Source organism: Phasianus colchicus, chromosome 4 (assembly GCF_987193195.1).
Source record: "Phasianus colchicus chromosome 4, bPhaCol1.hap1.1, whole genome shotgun sequence".
Taxonomy (NCBI): domain Eukaryota; kingdom Metazoa; phylum Chordata; class Aves; order Galliformes; family Phasianidae; genus Phasianus; species Phasianus colchicus.
In genome coordinates, this window is record NC_143439.1 from 5,044,353 (window position 1) to 5,061,421 (window position 17,069).

At 39.0% G+C, this 17,069-nt stretch overlaps 1 protein-coding gene across 9 annotated transcripts in view; it reads right to left on the bottom strand.

The window, feature by feature from the left end:
- The window catches only part of MARCHF1 (membrane associated ring-CH-type finger 1), a 337,967-nt gene that overhangs the window by 20,383 nt on the left and 300,515 nt on the right, over positions 1–17,069 (bottom strand). For 8 of the 9 annotated variants that reach the window (XM_090138475.1, XM_090138480.1, XM_090138476.1 and 5 more), the window contains 3 exons: positions 16,224–16,303; positions 15,207–15,944; positions 4,110–4,290 (listed from right to left, as the gene is read on the bottom strand). In XM_090138475.1, the coding sequence (XP_089994601.1) occupies positions 4,110–4,290; positions 15,207–15,944; positions 16,224–16,303 (999 nt within the window). The remainder of the gene's footprint in view (positions 1–4,109; positions 4,291–15,206; positions 15,945–16,223; positions 16,304–17,069) is intronic. The other variant, XM_090138482.1, reaches the window with a different exon arrangement.

The following is a 17,069-nucleotide window of genomic DNA, read 5'->3' on the forward strand; positions in this document are numbered from 1 at the left end:
AAAATAATGACTTGTTCTTTCTTAATGATCAGCAGTTACGACAAGGCAGCAATGGCATATTATTTATGCTACACATCAGTAAGGCACTATTTGTAAACCATTTCAAAGGGAAAACAAAATCAGGATAGAAAACAGACACCCCAGAATAATACGTTGGGATAAGCCATCAAAGGAAAAGATCAGATACCAGAAGTCTTAAACAGACTGCCAAATTTAAATATGAAAAATATTCTGAAGAATAGCAAGACGTGGTGGAGAAATCTCCACATGAAGGTATTTCTGCATTTTAAGTGCTTTAATCCATTTCATCCTCAAATATTTTGAAGCAGTTCCTGTTTCTACTCTGCTTTGAATACCAAATTCAGGAGATACAAAAGGCAGGTGCTACTTTATCAGGATCTCATCCTTTTTAATGAAAAAGTGATTTGCTCAGGATGAAGCTATTACCTGAGGAAGCTCAATAAGAAACTGACACAAGCTTATTGTCACTTTGTAATTCCCTGCTTGATAAATAAGGTTATTATAGACAAGAATTTCTGCACTATGCACTGCAAATTCTAAAAAGTGCAGCAACCATATTATTTATACAGCCATAGATAGTCACAATCGAGACCAGGAGAAATAAAAACAGACACAGTAAGCAAGGCTTAATATTTAATCTCTAAATTTATATTGAGACAAGTAATGAGACCTCCCAAAATATATGAGACACAGGTACTGCCCGTTGATCATTACTTAAAAAGATTACATCGATGCAGAAATTCAGTAAAATGATTAACCTAAGTTGTATTTGACGTCTGATACTTTCAGGAACTCTGTAATTAGATTACTAGTCCATATAGGGACAAGGGCTTTGATTTTAATGGGGATATATTGAATTATATTAACCTAATGCACTGCTCATTGTCGCCTTTGGGTGCTAACAGCCATATGGCTTGATATTCAAAAAGGATTTTGCTATAAAGCTCGAGACTTTGATTTTTAAAAATGGTTACAAAATGTTGAGGGTGCATGAATAAAGATGGTAATTCACCGGTTGAGCAGAAACAGTTTTGTATTATAATTAAGTCCTGCTTTTGTGATACTACCAAAATGTAGTATCTGGAATTTAGTTCTGTGGCCTGTAAGTTTTCCTTTAAGCAGACCAGTATTTGGAGCACTGCAGAAGCATTATGATGAAGCTCGAGGAGGGAAGGCTTGGATTGGATGTCAGAGGGAAGTTTTTCACAGAGAGAGTGGTGAGGTGCTGGAACAGCTGCCCAGAGAGGCTGTGGATGCCCCGTCCATCCCTGGAGGTGTTCAAGGCCAGGTTGGATGGGGCCCTGGGCAGCCTGGGCTGGTATTAAATGAGGAGGTTGGTGGCCCTGCATGTGGCAGGGGGTTGGAGATTCATGATCCTTGAGGTCCCTTCCAACCCAAGCCATTCTATGATCCTGTGATGAAATGCATCAGAATGAAGCAATGTACAATCAAGAACCTAACTGCACAGTCTCACACTGTAAGTAAGCTAGGAATTAAAAATCAAAATTGGCTGGGAAACATGACCCTTTGTAGAATGCCACCTCAAACCCAGGTCTGTCGGCCACGGAAATAACTTCTGAAGCTGGCCAGAAAGTTTCAATTTAGGGCAAATTTTTTTTTTCCCCCCAAATAAAATGAATTACTTAGGGAACTGAATAAGCAGCCTCCTTTTGGAACTGTACCTGTGGTCTTTTGTCAGAGAAAACACTGAAATGAAATGTCTTTTCAGAATGTCTCGAAGTACAAAGCCAAGTTTTAACAAAACCTATGGCTCTCAGGAAAGCCTGGAAGTCCTATAATCACCTTAGTGACTTTCAGGTCCTCCAGCAAAGTTTGTGAAGACCTTCAGCTTTATGAGCTGCCTGTCCCACAGCTCTGTGGTCTCTGGCAGTCTTCAGGCAGTGTTGGGAATGCCCCACAGATGACATTCTGGACTCCCAGGCTCCAAAAGATCTTGCATGATGAACAAGCAAGAAACTTCATGTTGTTTCACCAGGATTTTCTTCTTTTTGCAAAATATAATGCTTTTAACAAAACAGAGCTTGAATGATTTTTAAAAAGGATGTTCTGTTGGAAAGCAACGAGGCAGCTGTGCTTTCATGGTAAATCTCCTTACAAAAGTTCTTTTCCCCCTTACCCTGTTTTTGCTATAGCTGTCAAAATGCATCCTTTATCGAATAGCTTCTCATAAACTGGATAGCATTTCATAAATCTGTGAAAGATGGTGATGATAGTGCCTACACTTACTAAGGATCATACATTTAGTTTAACACATGAAAACTGTCATGCTTGGAAAGCGATAAATGTAAATAACATAATCAATTTCAACTTTGAACAGTGAAAAAGTTTCCACATTCCAGTTATAAGGCAGGCTCTGCAATTAGATGCTGGTTCCATATCATATTGAAAAATATTTTTTAGCAATGCATTTGAAGGAGGTATTTTGCCATCCTTTTACTGTCAAGTGAAATAAACTACAGTCTTGAGCCAAAACAAAAATATTCTCTCTGAGAGAAGAGGCTCATTTTTGCTACTCCGGAAATCAAAACCATACCTGAGAACCAGTAAGAGATGTGGCTGAAGAGATTAATAATGTGCTAATCATTCAATTAAGAAAATGCAGACTTGTAGGAATGGTACTGACATTTTAAATCAGCCAGTACTGCACTAATTTAGTCACAAGCAAAAAAAAAGGGGAGAGTGAGTGGCAGTGATGACACACATGGTTAGAAGTGACTACTTTTGATATCAGTGGCACTTGTGATATCAACAGTTATGCACATTTCTCTCTCCTTTTCATGTAGGATGCTATACGTCTTATTTCCTGATTTTCAGGACACTAATTATCTAACATAACGCTTAAAACACTGCTGGCTGCAAAAAAGGTATGCTGCAGGCAGGGGATTTTATACCATTATCTCCTTCCCGTCACATTATCTAGAATTTATCTGCTATTACTAAAAATTGAGTCAATGTAATTAAGTTTTAAGCCATCATCTTTTGATTTACATCTGTTTCAATTGCCAGTCTACCTGGCAAGATCTGCCAGGCACTGCAGATCTGCATTCCTTCCTATCACGGGCTTTGCTTGTCAAATCAACTCCAGCACTCTCTCCAACAGTTATCATCAGGGACTTAATGGACAATATCTCTGGATGAAAAATGAGCAGGAATTTTATTAGCTTTACTTTCTCTTGAGTACTACCAGTGCAAAGCTGACATGACAAAACATCTCCTGCCTTCAAAACACCACACATATGCATATACTAGCTATAAGCAAATAGCACCTATATGTTTTTCAAGGCATCTCACATTGAAACTTAAGTCAAAAGCTGCCATGTACTAGATTGACTCAGACTTCAAAGATGTGGCAAAATCCAAAATGGATGAAAGCATTTTTATAGAAAACCTACAGGAGAAATTCACTCCAAAGAGAACAAAAGCTGTGTATGCTTATCAAACTCTTCACTTTCCCTATACTGACAACCCTTGTACCATTAAGTTGATTTATCCTGGAAAGTAGATGTGTACAGATAACACAGATTTGACTTTCAAGATGCAGGACTGCCCTGTAGTTTAGGGGCCATTAACCAAGACTTAACATACGAGCGATTAATTTGCCCACAAGTGTAACAGTTAGAACAGATGCAGCTAAATTGACTGACTGTGTTACTTCATAACTGCCATTAGTCTAAGCATAATTCTCAAGCAGAAGTTATGCACTCAATGTAAGAACTAATGGCTGAAGAGAGCTGTGTAATTCACGAGTAAGATGGGATAAGCAAGATTTCTTTCCGGCTTAAAAATAAGCTGATCAAACTATAGCAAAATGCAGAAGATAAATATTCTAAATGCAAAAAAACTATTATTTGCACATTTATATCGCATGCACGTGGAAAGAGAGTCTTTATTCGTTCTGTAAAATAATTAACTTATATGCCAACAAGGACAACAACAACAAAAAATCTCTGGGACCGATTTAATAACAGCGGATACAAATTTTGGACATTTCTTTAAACGTGCTGGTATTTTGTGCAGCCATTCCAGCCAGCTGGCACTACAGTGTAATTAATTTCAAAATTAATTACCTTCCGAAGAGGTTTGAGCTTGGTCTCCATTATGAAGTCGTACTTGCAGAGTTCACAGCAGCGTGTGTCTGAGCTCTTAATCCACTGGTGCAGGCAGGCCTGATGTACAAAGCGCAGGGTCCCTGTGCAGCGACACGGTGTGATGAGGGGACTTTCATCGTCTCCCTCACAGTGACAGATCCTGACAAGGAAGACAGCAAGAGCTAGTGAGCAAACTTTCCAATCAGCATTGCAGAGGCACTGGTTTACTCTCATTTTCAGACTTGACATTTAGAAGACACAAGGTGTACGACCTTTCAGGTTAAGGCCTGTGAACATACTCCTTGTTCCCTTCTGTCACTTAGTCATTTCTCTTCATTCAGCTATTTCCCTTCGAATTTGCTGAGCTGAAGGTGAATCAATAGGAATAACACTGTCTTCCTGTTTATGGTAAAACCTTTAAGACCAATATCTGTGCTCTTTCTTACAGTTAGAGTTGACTAGCTCTTGGTCTGTAATTAATGAAAGACCCAAAGTCAGCATGATCTGATGCCAAACTGGGAGCATCCAATATGAAAAGTACAGTAAGTTCCTGGGATACATAGTAGTAGTTACACAGTTAAAAGAATTAAAGAACAGTTCCGAGCAATGTGTGTAGCACACACACATCCATGTACTTTCTAGGAGGCAGGTGTTAGAAAGTCATGATCCTCTCTCTTTTTCACTCTCCACTATCCCTCTGAAGTAGATACCTGCATTATCTGGGAAAACAAAAACTACAGCTGCAAGCAGACCCTAGGACATCCTGTGGTCTCAGAAGTGTCATGACCTTGTAATGGGATACAGAGCTTTTCACATGGCAGTTTCACATACAGTAAGTGTCATAACATTACAATCTGATGTTTTCTCCCTGTGACGTATGCCCAAACGTCTGGATGATCTTCCTCTGTTCCAGACAGACTCCTGATCACAGCAGAACAGTCACTCATTGAAAACGATGTCAGCTTTATTTGTAAGCATCCCTGAGAGGGCAGAGCAAGCGCTGCAGTAAGCATGAGGCCTAATCAAACACCTGAAGGGAAGGAGGGTCTGCCTCAGGGAAGAGTAACTCCCATCTACATCTCAGATAAAACACAACGAAACACTCCAGGCTTAATGAATGTCTGAAGAGTCAGACTGGCACAGAAAGGGGGGTGAGAGGAGGAGAGGGGGAAGTCTGAAAACTGTTACTTCAAAATAGGGAAGTAATAGCAACAGCACAGATCCTTGTGTCACACAAACAAAACTTTCAGCCCACCCCTTAGGAAAGGCTCAGATACATGCACAAAGCTGAGCAAGTCTGGTCTGAGGAACAGCTGTGGAAGGGTGGCCATATTGCTCCCGGGGTAGAAAAAGGGCTGAGGAGAGCCCTTGAAGATCCCAGGAAGGACTGTGCAGAACACACACAAGCTGCCACATCTACAAGCATGAGAATGAGAGCTCGAAGTCTAAAGGAAAGCTTTATGGATCAAGAACAGCAGCTTCACTATTCTTTCATGGCATAGCCTAAAGCCAGGAGAAAACAAATCTACAATCACGAGAAAGCAGAACAAAGCTTGCTTTGCTAGATAAGTAGCAGGAGAGAAAAAAGCTAGGAAGAAAATGAAGCTCTGGAAACATGGTACATAAAAGTGAGATTTTTAGTGTCCGACTTGGTGCCCATAAGCATCTTCTACAGATGGGAGCAGAGGGAAAGACCTGCCCCTTGTGTCTTGGACACATTCTAGTTTAGAGACAGATACTTTACAAGAATCCCATTTGCAATCTTGTCTTTATCTCAGGCAAGCCAACTGCAGCAGTGGCTTAGTTCTTATACAGAAACGTGCTCTATGCTGTCTTCCGATTGAACCTGCAGCAGAACTAAATTTGTCAAAACAGGGAATAGTCATTTCTCTAACAAATTCCTATTCCCGGCTGAGAGTTACACAAAAAACCATCATTTTCTTTTTAAATTAAAGCTATTTCCCAAAGGAAAGCTAGTATTCTTTGTTCATTTAAATTCAAGCTATACATAATTTATTTTACAAGCTTAGCATTTAAACCATTTAGAAATTATACAAGTGAACCAGGTACCCAAGAGTGTTTTTTCTACTATTGCTGGAATTGTTTTAAATTATTGTAAGAGCTAAAACACAATCCTAAAACTCCACTGGGATCTTCAGATAAAGTGACATTGCAAATTTGAAATGAGTAAAAGTATTCTTCAGTAGGAATAGTTATATAAAAAACAGCATATGAATTATACATTCTATTTGTGCTTCTGTTGCATATAAGTTACAAGCTAAATATATAAATAACACGGTGACATTAAGTATGTAAAATATACAGAAGTCCCAGCTAAATAATCTAATGATCTCTCCTAGCTTTCTAACCAAGAAACATGTAATGAGAAGAAAAATAAACTTCAAATGGAATTGAAGTCCAGAGAACATAACCAAAGGCATGGTTTTCATTAGCTTGAATGCTCTTTGGTGCAATTTAGGTCTTCATTATTTGTTTATCCAGAAGAAATTAGCTTAGAAGAAACTTGTGCTACCCAAACTCAGAAGCACAGTCTTCAAAGATGCTGACACTGATTGAAACAGATTGTTGGCTAGCTGCTTAATTTTTTTAAAGACTTTTACTAACGTTTAATATCTAGCTTAGAATGAGCACTAAAACAGAATTTCCTGTGGTTTTGCTCTTTGCTATACTTACTTACCATGTGTATCATAATTATCAGAGATCATAGGAAATAAATTATAAACGGTGGTTTTGAAAAATGTGCTGTGCAAACTGAGGTGGGGATACAAAGCATAGACTCATCTGAAGTGTAGCTAAAGCAGGTGGGCAAGCACAGGGCTTCCATTCTAATCACCTGTTTTTACATCATCACAACCGTTCAGAATTTCCACCTCTGAGACTTTAAAGGCCTGAACTCACCCTGGAGGTAACTTTGGCTTACGTACATCAGAAGTGAGTTGATGGAGATTTATGTCCAAATTGTAGTGCAGCACTGGCTGTGGTTAATAGCTCAGACAGACCTACAGGATTTGTGTATTCAGCTTTCCTCAACTTTCTAGTCCTTAGCTAGAAAAATGGCCTTCATTATATAGCAATACTTTGGAGTCTCTGGCAATGGAAGGGAGGGAAGGAAGACAGCTGTCTGAGACCCCTGTGTCAGAATCCCTTTACTGAGCCTGCAATTTTTGTTGTTGTTTTTGTTTTGCAGGTTTGGCAGCTTAGCGCTTCTAAGATTCCTGCCTGCATTGTCTAAGGAAAAAAGATGAGTACTATGGCTGCGCTGAGGCCAGGCTCCAAAAATCATGGGTACACATGACAACAGAGCATAATATGTGAGCTATGAGACAACCACCTGAGTCAGACATACGTACGTTGTGTTTAGTTTTCGTTTAAGCAAGCTCACTATGAAACTTTAGTAGATAATACTCTCCCAGTGCAGTCTTTCTTTTGCTCGAGTTTTTATGTGACAGTAATTCTCTAGCTCTGATTTGCTTCTACAACTTCAGCACAGATGTAGAAAATGGAGAAATTGATGCCAACACTGTGCATGCCTGATAAAAATTCTTTAAGATAACAGGTTCACTTATAATGCCTTAAGTTAGCAGAGAGAAAGCCAGAAGATTTAACAAAAAAAAATCAACATTGGTCTATTGAAAACAAAATTTGTTCATTTGAAGGATTTTGCATGATTCATATAAAAACTACTGTCGATTTTTTGTATGTTCCCTACACAGAACCCAATTCCTAAACAGAAATGTAGAGCAGTTCAAGTTAGAAATCTTTTAGAGGGAGATGAAAATGAAAAATCAAAGTTTACTGAGAAGAAAAAAAATTAAAATATTTTCTCAGCCTTCCTTTTTGTTCAAATTAATCCAATCAAATAATCATCCAAATGATGCTGAAAACTTCACTGACAATACAGTGCTTGATGATGTGTGACATATTCAACTTTGTACCACAATGACTACGCAAAAGGAGTTGTTAGTAACTGAAGGTCTATCATCTCCTCCACGAAGGGCATTTTGACACTGCATATATAAAAACTTGTTTTATTCAAATCACAAGGGGCTGCTAAATTAAGAACTCAGAAGTTAGGCATCTTGAGAATTTGGTACTATCTTTAAATCCATGCCAATGACTATTGTCCCTTCTTTCCCCTGGTCCTGTTTCTTGCAAAAGTTAGGAGACAGGAAGAAGAGTATGAAAGGAGATGGCAGTCCTCTACAGACATTCATATGCTAATTGGATTTAGGTTCATTTACAGAAAAGTAAAGCAAGAAATATCTCAGATGATTGACCTTCCCATCTCATCAAAGTAAGTTGTGGGTTTTTTTTCATTCAGACAAACACTTCTTATATAATCTTAGGTTTCAAAGGTCAGCTAAAATAAGTATTAAGCAAAGAGCCCAGATGGAAAATTTTCAGTTCTTCCTGACAGTGGTTTAGTTTGGCAAAATCACAGTAACCAAAATTAGGATCTGGAAACACTAGGTAACCTTACATGCTTTGCTCATTACCTGAGATGTTTATTACAACAGACACAAATAGATTTAAACACGTTTGGAGCTTTTTGATCACATGCAAGGTGACAATATTACTTAAGAGAACAGCTGCTAATCTCTACTCTCATTGGAAAAACAGCAGTTATCCTCACCTGTCTTTCACTAATCCACTTTACTCTTTAGTAATTAAGAAAATAGGCCGATTTCTGTGCTGCTGTAGCCAAGTAGAGAGTGCATCTATTTTGCAGGAATCTTACAGTGCAGTATGAAAATTATTTGGCAAGCACTCCTCTGCAACATTATCTTTACAGCTGATTTCTGTAGACTGTGGTCAAAGAGGGCTGATTAAGGATAAGAATCTATCAGCATGTCCCTGCTAGAGCTTCAAGCTATGTAAGAATCTCATAATTGGCAGATGGAAAAGAGTTTGCAGCAATTTTGCATCACCAGAACTCCTTCAGTGGATTCTGTATTAGAGAATTAAGAAGCCATCCAAGCGGCTAATAAAATGTTCAAGGATTTTTGGCCACTGCTTTCAGACAAAGGGTTTTGCTACAGCAAGGAAGAACACAGAGCTTTACTAAACTTTCTCAAGAATGTGTCTGTTCTAAAAAATATTGTTTTCGGTGAGAAAAGACTGAAAAATCAGAATGTTTCCCATCACAGGCAAGCATGGCTGGACTGATAAGAATTATGCAGTGACAGATTGTGTCACCTGCTTTGGTGAGTACATCTCTAACTGCCAGCGAAGACAGCTTAGTCAGGGGGAAGCAAGACAGCTGTAAAATGTTGGGCCAAGTGGATCCCTGGCTTTGATCAAAGCTGTGCAGATGATTAGCTACCAGCATGAATTACCATGTGTTCCCAGACTATCTTCTTTGGACCAAAAGGAACAGACTCCACAGGTTTGCAAAAGGTTCCCCAGAATTGCTTATTACTACCTGATAAATTTAGAAAAACCCAATCTGTTCTCCTGTCCAAGAAAAAGAATGTTCTCCCTTTTCCCCAGCTTACGTAGTGCCTGTGGTGCTTTTAGATAGTTTGAATTGAACGCTGTGAAGGAAATACTTTATCAACAACTCACAGAAAATGAGTAAATTATTCATTATTAAAGAAACTGGAAAAATATCAAACTGTGCTCCTGCATAGTTTATCACTAAAAAAAACCAAAATCACTAAATATGTTCACCTGTCAACCTACTAACTACAGCATGCCGTGTTTCTCCTGCTTTTATTTTGTAGGCTGAGGTTGTTGGTTTTCTTTGTTGTTTTTTTTTTTTTTTAAGTTCCTGATTTCATTTCCATTTTTTTTTTCCACTATTAAATCTTACAGTGATCGAAATGTAAACCGGGCTTCTTCTCCATTTAAACACAGTCTGAATGAAGCACATTAATTCTGCATACCAAATGTAATCAATTTGTATACCTCTTCCCTGTCACTCCTGCCCTTCCATTCTATTATACAGTCAGCTGCCTTTATCTGACTAGAGAAAAACACATTTTCAAAATGTTACACCACACCAGTGTAATTTCATAACAGTTCAGGAAAAGCTTTCTCTTGATTTCTGTAAACGTGATCAAAATTTGCAAGAGACCCAAGAGCAAATCACATTAGCAAAAGTACACTAAATCATTTATTTTGTCAGCATTTCTTGTCCTTCCATTCATCTTCCATTATAGGTGATAAATAGGATATCTAACCATCTAAAGTTACAAGTAATCTCTGCCTCAGATGCACTGCCAATACAATTCAACATACGTGTCAGACAAGATTTACTGCACTGATACAAGGCAAAGAAACTAAGGACTGCATCTTATGAAAGGATTTAGATTTCTTTCTACTCACCTATTTAAAGTTAAATTACAAAATTACCTACGGAACACTTGCAATCTTTAAGTACTTACTAATAGGACCCTTCAAACCTCCTCTCATCCAAACTTTCTGGCAGGAAATTGTGTTGTTTCATTAACTAAACGTTAGATAAAGAAAATGAGAGGTTTTGAGAGAAAGAAGCAGAAACAGGACTCACTTCTTCCTCCGTATGTGACCCTAACCACAACAAAAACGTTTGCCTTCTTTCAGATAATCTTGTATTGTACTGAACCATGGAGAGCTTCCCAAACACACTGCATAACCAGATGGCTGAACAGGTGACAGATAGGGCTCCGAACCATCAGGCAGAAAAGAAAACTAACCAGGATTTGATACTGCTTCAGAGGCTGATGAACCACCATTATCAAGATGAGGAGATTCCTATCAAAACGTCACTTGTAACAAGAAAGCTTTAAACAGGAAAGGAAACAGCAACAGTAATTCTTATGAGGAGCCAACAGGTGGGAAAAGATTCAGAGATGTGGCTCATAATAGGGAATGTAGCAACTTTTGAACATAAGAAAGATGGGTTAAACAGCCCCTTCAGCCAAGCACAACGAGCTGGTAGTTCAGCATCCTCCAGTTCCTGGTGATAATGGAGGACTCTGGATGGTATTTCATGTCTATACATTTGGCACTACAGTTTAAATTATTCACTGGATCCAACTTCAGTTTCACTATAAATATTTCAAATGAGTGTGCAATTTCAGTGGTAGTATTTGAGTCTACGTATCTTTCTCTGTTTACCTTTATCTTCTTTCCTCAAGGCCAATCTCTGAAGACTTGTTCCTTCCCAAAAGGCTTCTTGTCTGTTGAGTTTGAGAGCACTGTACCATACAAATAATGGAGGATTTTAAGGGTTTTTAATGCAGTACACTACTTTTTCAGGTTCTGCTAAATAATATTATGAAAAAAAGTGTTAAAAGACTTGATTACACTTGGTAAACTACTCAATCATACGGCCTCCTGTACAGTGCAATGCATTTCTTCCTATCTAGGACTGCGTTAACACATAGAAACAAACACTCCTATTGTTTAATTCACGTCCTAGAATTCAAAGATGATTTTCAAAAGTGATACTTAAAGTAGATTCTGCAGATTTCATTATCCAACCTCATTAATCCACTTACTACTTCTGGCAATTCTTAACAGTCTTCTTGTATGCTCTGCGGTGCTATTTACTCCTCTAATGAGGGCATTCCTCTACCTGACTACATACAGAGTCATTATGGAGTTCAAAGTAATCAGCATTCTACTTCCAGTATGCTTTTTTTTTTTTTTTTAGTGAGGAATCCCATCTTATCTAAATGTGTGTGGTTTCTTACAGGTAATTACAGTTCAGTGTTATTGCTGACATGACTGCATCAGTGCTACAGAAAGATCTTACACTGAAAACGTAAGTCAAACAAGGTAACTTTCAGTTCTCCCAACGTAAATAAGAAATATACCATATAATTAACTCAGAGTTGATACATAAAGCACTTACAATACACTAACTGTTAGTGTGTTATCAACTAATCCTGTTTCTTTGCTTAGTAGGCCCTATCTGAAAAGCCACAGGACTAAATCCTCACAATCCATTCACTTTATCAAGTCCCACACACAGCTTCTTCCTTCAGGGAAATAAGCCTCCTGCAAACGAGAGAAAGATACTTCTGAGGCTGCTCCTTAAGCCACACAGCAAAACTGCATACACAAGGAGAATCTCAGAAACAGGGCAGATCAGGAAAGGCAGAAAGCAGTAGAAAACCTACTCCGTGAATCTCATAAATAAATAGATAGATAGCAGGCGCTATAGCAACTCAGAATTGACAGAACTTCTGTAGTTGTCTGTAATCACAGAGGCAGAAGCCTTCCTTCTAATGGACTCAAGAAGAAAGAAATAGAAGAGGCTGTAAAGAATTACTGCCATTAATGTCGTGTCATTGTTTCATCATTTTGGAAACAGAGAAAGAGCAATACAGAAGGGGAAATGGCTCTCTTGAAGTGACCAACAGGCTTGAGTCAGACCAGCTAAAGTATATATTGCACCATGGCACTACACTTTTGTCTTCCTGTCACATTCCCACAAATGCAGCTAAATGCAAACAGAGGAAACTGCTTATACTCTTTCGTGCATGTATAAATGTATTCCCACTGCCAGTAATGGATGAGGAAGTAAAGCAGAACATTTGGAGAAAAAACAACTGGCACCAGGATAGGCTTAAGACTCCTCTGTATCTTCCCACACTCACCCCATCTAAGTGAGAGACATTCCTCTCAGCCAGTTTTGTCACATCAGTTACAAGACAGGAATATCTTTGATGAAAACCTTCAGAAACACTTCAGGAAAATAAAATTTCCACATCACAACCAGCTACCTTAATTCCAGTCTTGGAACAATTGTAACAAAAAAGCCTTTTATATTTCACATGCAGAAAAAATAATTACTGTACATACGCACATCTCTATTGAAATTATTTTTTTTTTCTTTGTTTCAGAAGCAGAGAGACTGTGAATCTGAAGAAATGTCACAGATGAGTTAACCAAGAGCATGGACCTGACCTGAAAAACAGAAACTACAGCAGTAAAAACACATCTTTCTTTTTCTTCCTATTAAGATGACTTAGCAGCTATAAAAAATAAACTCGCTACCGATTCTGTAATGTTCTTCCTCAATGTATTTTCATCACTACAATGCACCAGGCAGTGACAGCAAATAATAAATCATTATCCCTGACAATGAAGAAAAGAGCAATTACGACAAATTTTGCACCACAGGTCAAGTTATCCCCTGTGTTGGGTTTAACTCCAGTTTTCCAGAGAGCACCTCGACTGCTGGCGAGCACAGAGATCATCAGTCTCCATCAAAAGTTTTCAATCTTCCTCTACTAAACAAGAGTCTAGCTGGAAAGCTTCCAAACACACCCCAGAATTTCATCCCTCTTGCAAAAAAAGTGCCTGAATAATTATAATGAAATTGAACGAGTTAAGATACAAACTCTGAAGTTCACTTTCCATCTGAAAGCAAAATCTAAGTTTGGAAACTTAGGTGGCAGAACTGATCTACACATGGCAAAGTTAGAAAGCTGTGACCTTATCTTTAGCATTGTAGGCAAGCCTGTAGGAAGATCCACACTAAAAAAAATATTTCATTTGTTGAATATTTCTATTACTAATGACTAAGTGATCCTATTATATATGTACTGTACCTATGACACTGCATGATAGAATCATATCTTCAATACTTGCTCCCTTGGTGGTTCAGAAATTTAAGACAACCCTGCAGTTGTTGAAGTAGTTATCTCTGCATCACTCCAGGCAGACTGACTTCAAGTGCTTCAAAAATCTATAACCCAGTTGCAGAAATACAAAAACACAGCAGTGGTGGTAAGGTGAAAAGGTCCCAAGCCCACGGTGTGGTACAATTGTGCAAGCTCATGTACTGACACAGCTGGACTTCACTCAGAAACTCTTAAATTACCGTAGGAGACAACAGTCAGACAACTGAAAGGCCTGTTCTTGCTAAGTGCAACAGGGAGTATAGTACTAGCTGTATGAGTAAGGGCTTCTATCTCTTGCTACGAAAAAGCACAATGCCTGCCTGTTGTCTGGTTTTCTTTTCAACACTGAGATCTTTGAAATGTGTTACTAGGTTGAAGTATGCCCTGAAACTGCACGCCATGGTATATGAACATCCTCATTCTGACTGCTTACATTTGCATGCAAATTTCTTCACAGCAAAAAAAAAAAAAAAAATCAGACATTTCTGGTTATCACATCAACAAACTAAGCCTCATCCTGATTTACACTCTGTAGAGGAGAGTCAATGTTAACATGCAGGTTTTAAAAGAGAACAAAATCTTGTTTCAATTCTGTCAAACTTATGGGACAGCACATTTTCATTTACCACCTGATTGGGTAACTCACATCCACCTCGTTTTGTAATCCAAATTCAGCTATTAGCTCAGAAGTGGGCAGCCTGCCTTCGTTTCCAGGGAAAGCACACACCTTCTGATTGCATGCTTCACCATAAGGATATGAAACTGTCAGATACCAATTCTTCTCTAAAAAGAAGGTGGTGTTGCTTTTTCTTTCTCACAGCTTATTCTAACACTTACTCTGCCCAAACATCCTTTGTGTCATTCCAGTCTTTGTGATGGCTACTGAACTGAGAGCCACTACATGTTCACTGTGCAGAGGTGTTGAGCAGTGCAGCATACTGCACATCTTAGGCCTGACTGTTCTGCAGGCACCATCCATCAGATTGTTGTGGTAATGGCACTGAGTCAAGACCAGAAATTTGTTCCGTATCAGTCAATGAAAACTGACACGGAGCAAAGCTGGCTTCAAACCAATCATCTCAGAGTGAAAAACTCTATATCCCATTGCAATGAGCTACCTGGCACCTTCCTCATTCTCTGTCTGGAGATGTAAAACAGTAATTCTCTATCAGAGCACACAGTGTGTCCATCCTCCTGAGGAGAAACCTAGAGCATGAAAACTTTTGGTCCCCTTGCAGAATTATTGCTTCTTAATAAGGGAAGTATACCTTCAGACTGATACCTGCTAACTTCTCTGTAGCAGAGGTTTTGTGCTACTTCTTACAGCCTGTCTAGCAGTTTATGATGGAGAAACAATGACAGAAAGCAATCAACAGAAGGTCCACGGTGGTAAGGAATTCCTTCTACAAACGTAAAATCTTTCTTATCAAGGACTAACCTGCATACTTCTAAATCATCAGACCAGTCATCATACAACACTGGAGGCTTCTGACCAGTGTCAGTCACTGTGGGCCCTGCCGCAAAAGGTGCTCCGTTGTCTGGGGCAGCCAGAGCATCACTGCCAGAGCCTGCCTCTGCAAAGCAGTCCTTGATGTCTTTATTGTGTCCGAGGCACAAAGATGCAGGTTGCCCATCTCTGCAATAGCTTTTCCCTTTGCTTTTTCCACATTTTCGTGAGGAAATCCTCGCTTCCTGAGATGATGCTGAAGACTGTGATTCCTTAAACCTTGGAATCCTTCTTCTGCGATGATTTAAAGTAGGATTCTCAGGGTCAGATACGTCCTGCTTCTTTTTCCCCGTTGTCTCCAGAGTGACAAGTTCAACAGCATTTGAGGACCCATCCTGGTTACTGCATGATCCCTTATTCCTTCTCCCTCTCCTGGACATTCTGGCTTTTTCCCTTGCTCTCCTCCTAGCCTGAGCCCACTGACTCTCATCTGAGGACGATGATGAATCAGATGCATTCCAGCTGGATTTTGCAGCCTCGGGATGTAATCTGCAGTCTTTCCCCTTTCCTTGCTTTTCTGCATGCTCACCATTGTCTCCAGTCTCTCTTTTCCGCCTAAACCTTCGTTTCACTTGTTTCTTACCAGACTCCCTATTAGAAGGGGTCAGCACCATGACTGGGGTTGCATGTTCAAGCTCATCTTCTGACAAATCATGCAAAGTAGTAGATCTAGACAAAGCGGTAAGCAAAGGAAAGGGATGGAAATGGCATGGATGGGTGGAAAGAGAGAAATCAGAAAAAAAAAAGGATGAAAAGGAGAACGTGAATTGTGGTATGAAACTGAAAAGCTAAAACAGAAACAAAACAGATCAAAAGAAAAAAACTAAAGTCTATGAAATTATGAACAGTGTTATGCAGAAGCAAGAACTACGTATAGTACATATTACTTAATAAAGACAATAACAAACGAATATCAGTCTGATTTGATACATTTTTCTCAGCACATACCTACAAATGTCCTGAGTGGAAGGGCAGACAGACAATCGTGACTGACTCCTGGGAGCTGTTCCTGTTGTAGGGCTGCTTGCCTGTTGAAATAAGTTAGACAGTTTGGAATCTTTGTCCATGAAATACATCGCAGATATTTTACTGCTTTGCCACATGATTACAAAATTAAAGTAACTGCTGCTGCTGCTGCTGTTCATAGCGCACTGCTGAACAAATGCAAGTTCAAAAATACAGGAAGCCTGACCAAAAGCAAAACCTATTTGTGGAACTAAATATGACTGAAGTGTTTCAGCTGTCATTTGCTCATGACTACTTCTTGTCACTGTTTGAGGAAGCAGCTTTCAACATCCGAGATTTCAATTTGGTTTCTATCTACCGTAAATGTCTGATGGGAAGGGATGTTGTTTTTATTTCACGCAGTCAAGTCATGGAATCATAACCATTTCTTCCGAAACAAAATAAAGGGCATTTACATTATGCTGAGTGATGAAGAACACAAAGTAAACCTATGCAGAACAGACTGATGAAACATCAAGAAAATTAAAGTATGTTCTAAAAGGTTTTTAAGGCAATTGCATCTTCAAGAAGAGCTGAAAAATATCAAACTGATGAGCCTGGAAAGACCAATGTGCAGGTTACAACTCTACAGAACTGATTTGCAAACAGCAGGGGAGAGAGAGTGAGTTTAGTACATAACATCTTGCTCATAAGATTGTTGCTACAAACTGCAAACTCTGTTGCTCAATACTTCTGCTGAAAACTTATTCTGAGGGTGTTAACAGCAAACCCTTTCAATCTTTCTCACATTTTTCAGCAGCACGGCTGTATGGAATCCAAGTTCTAATC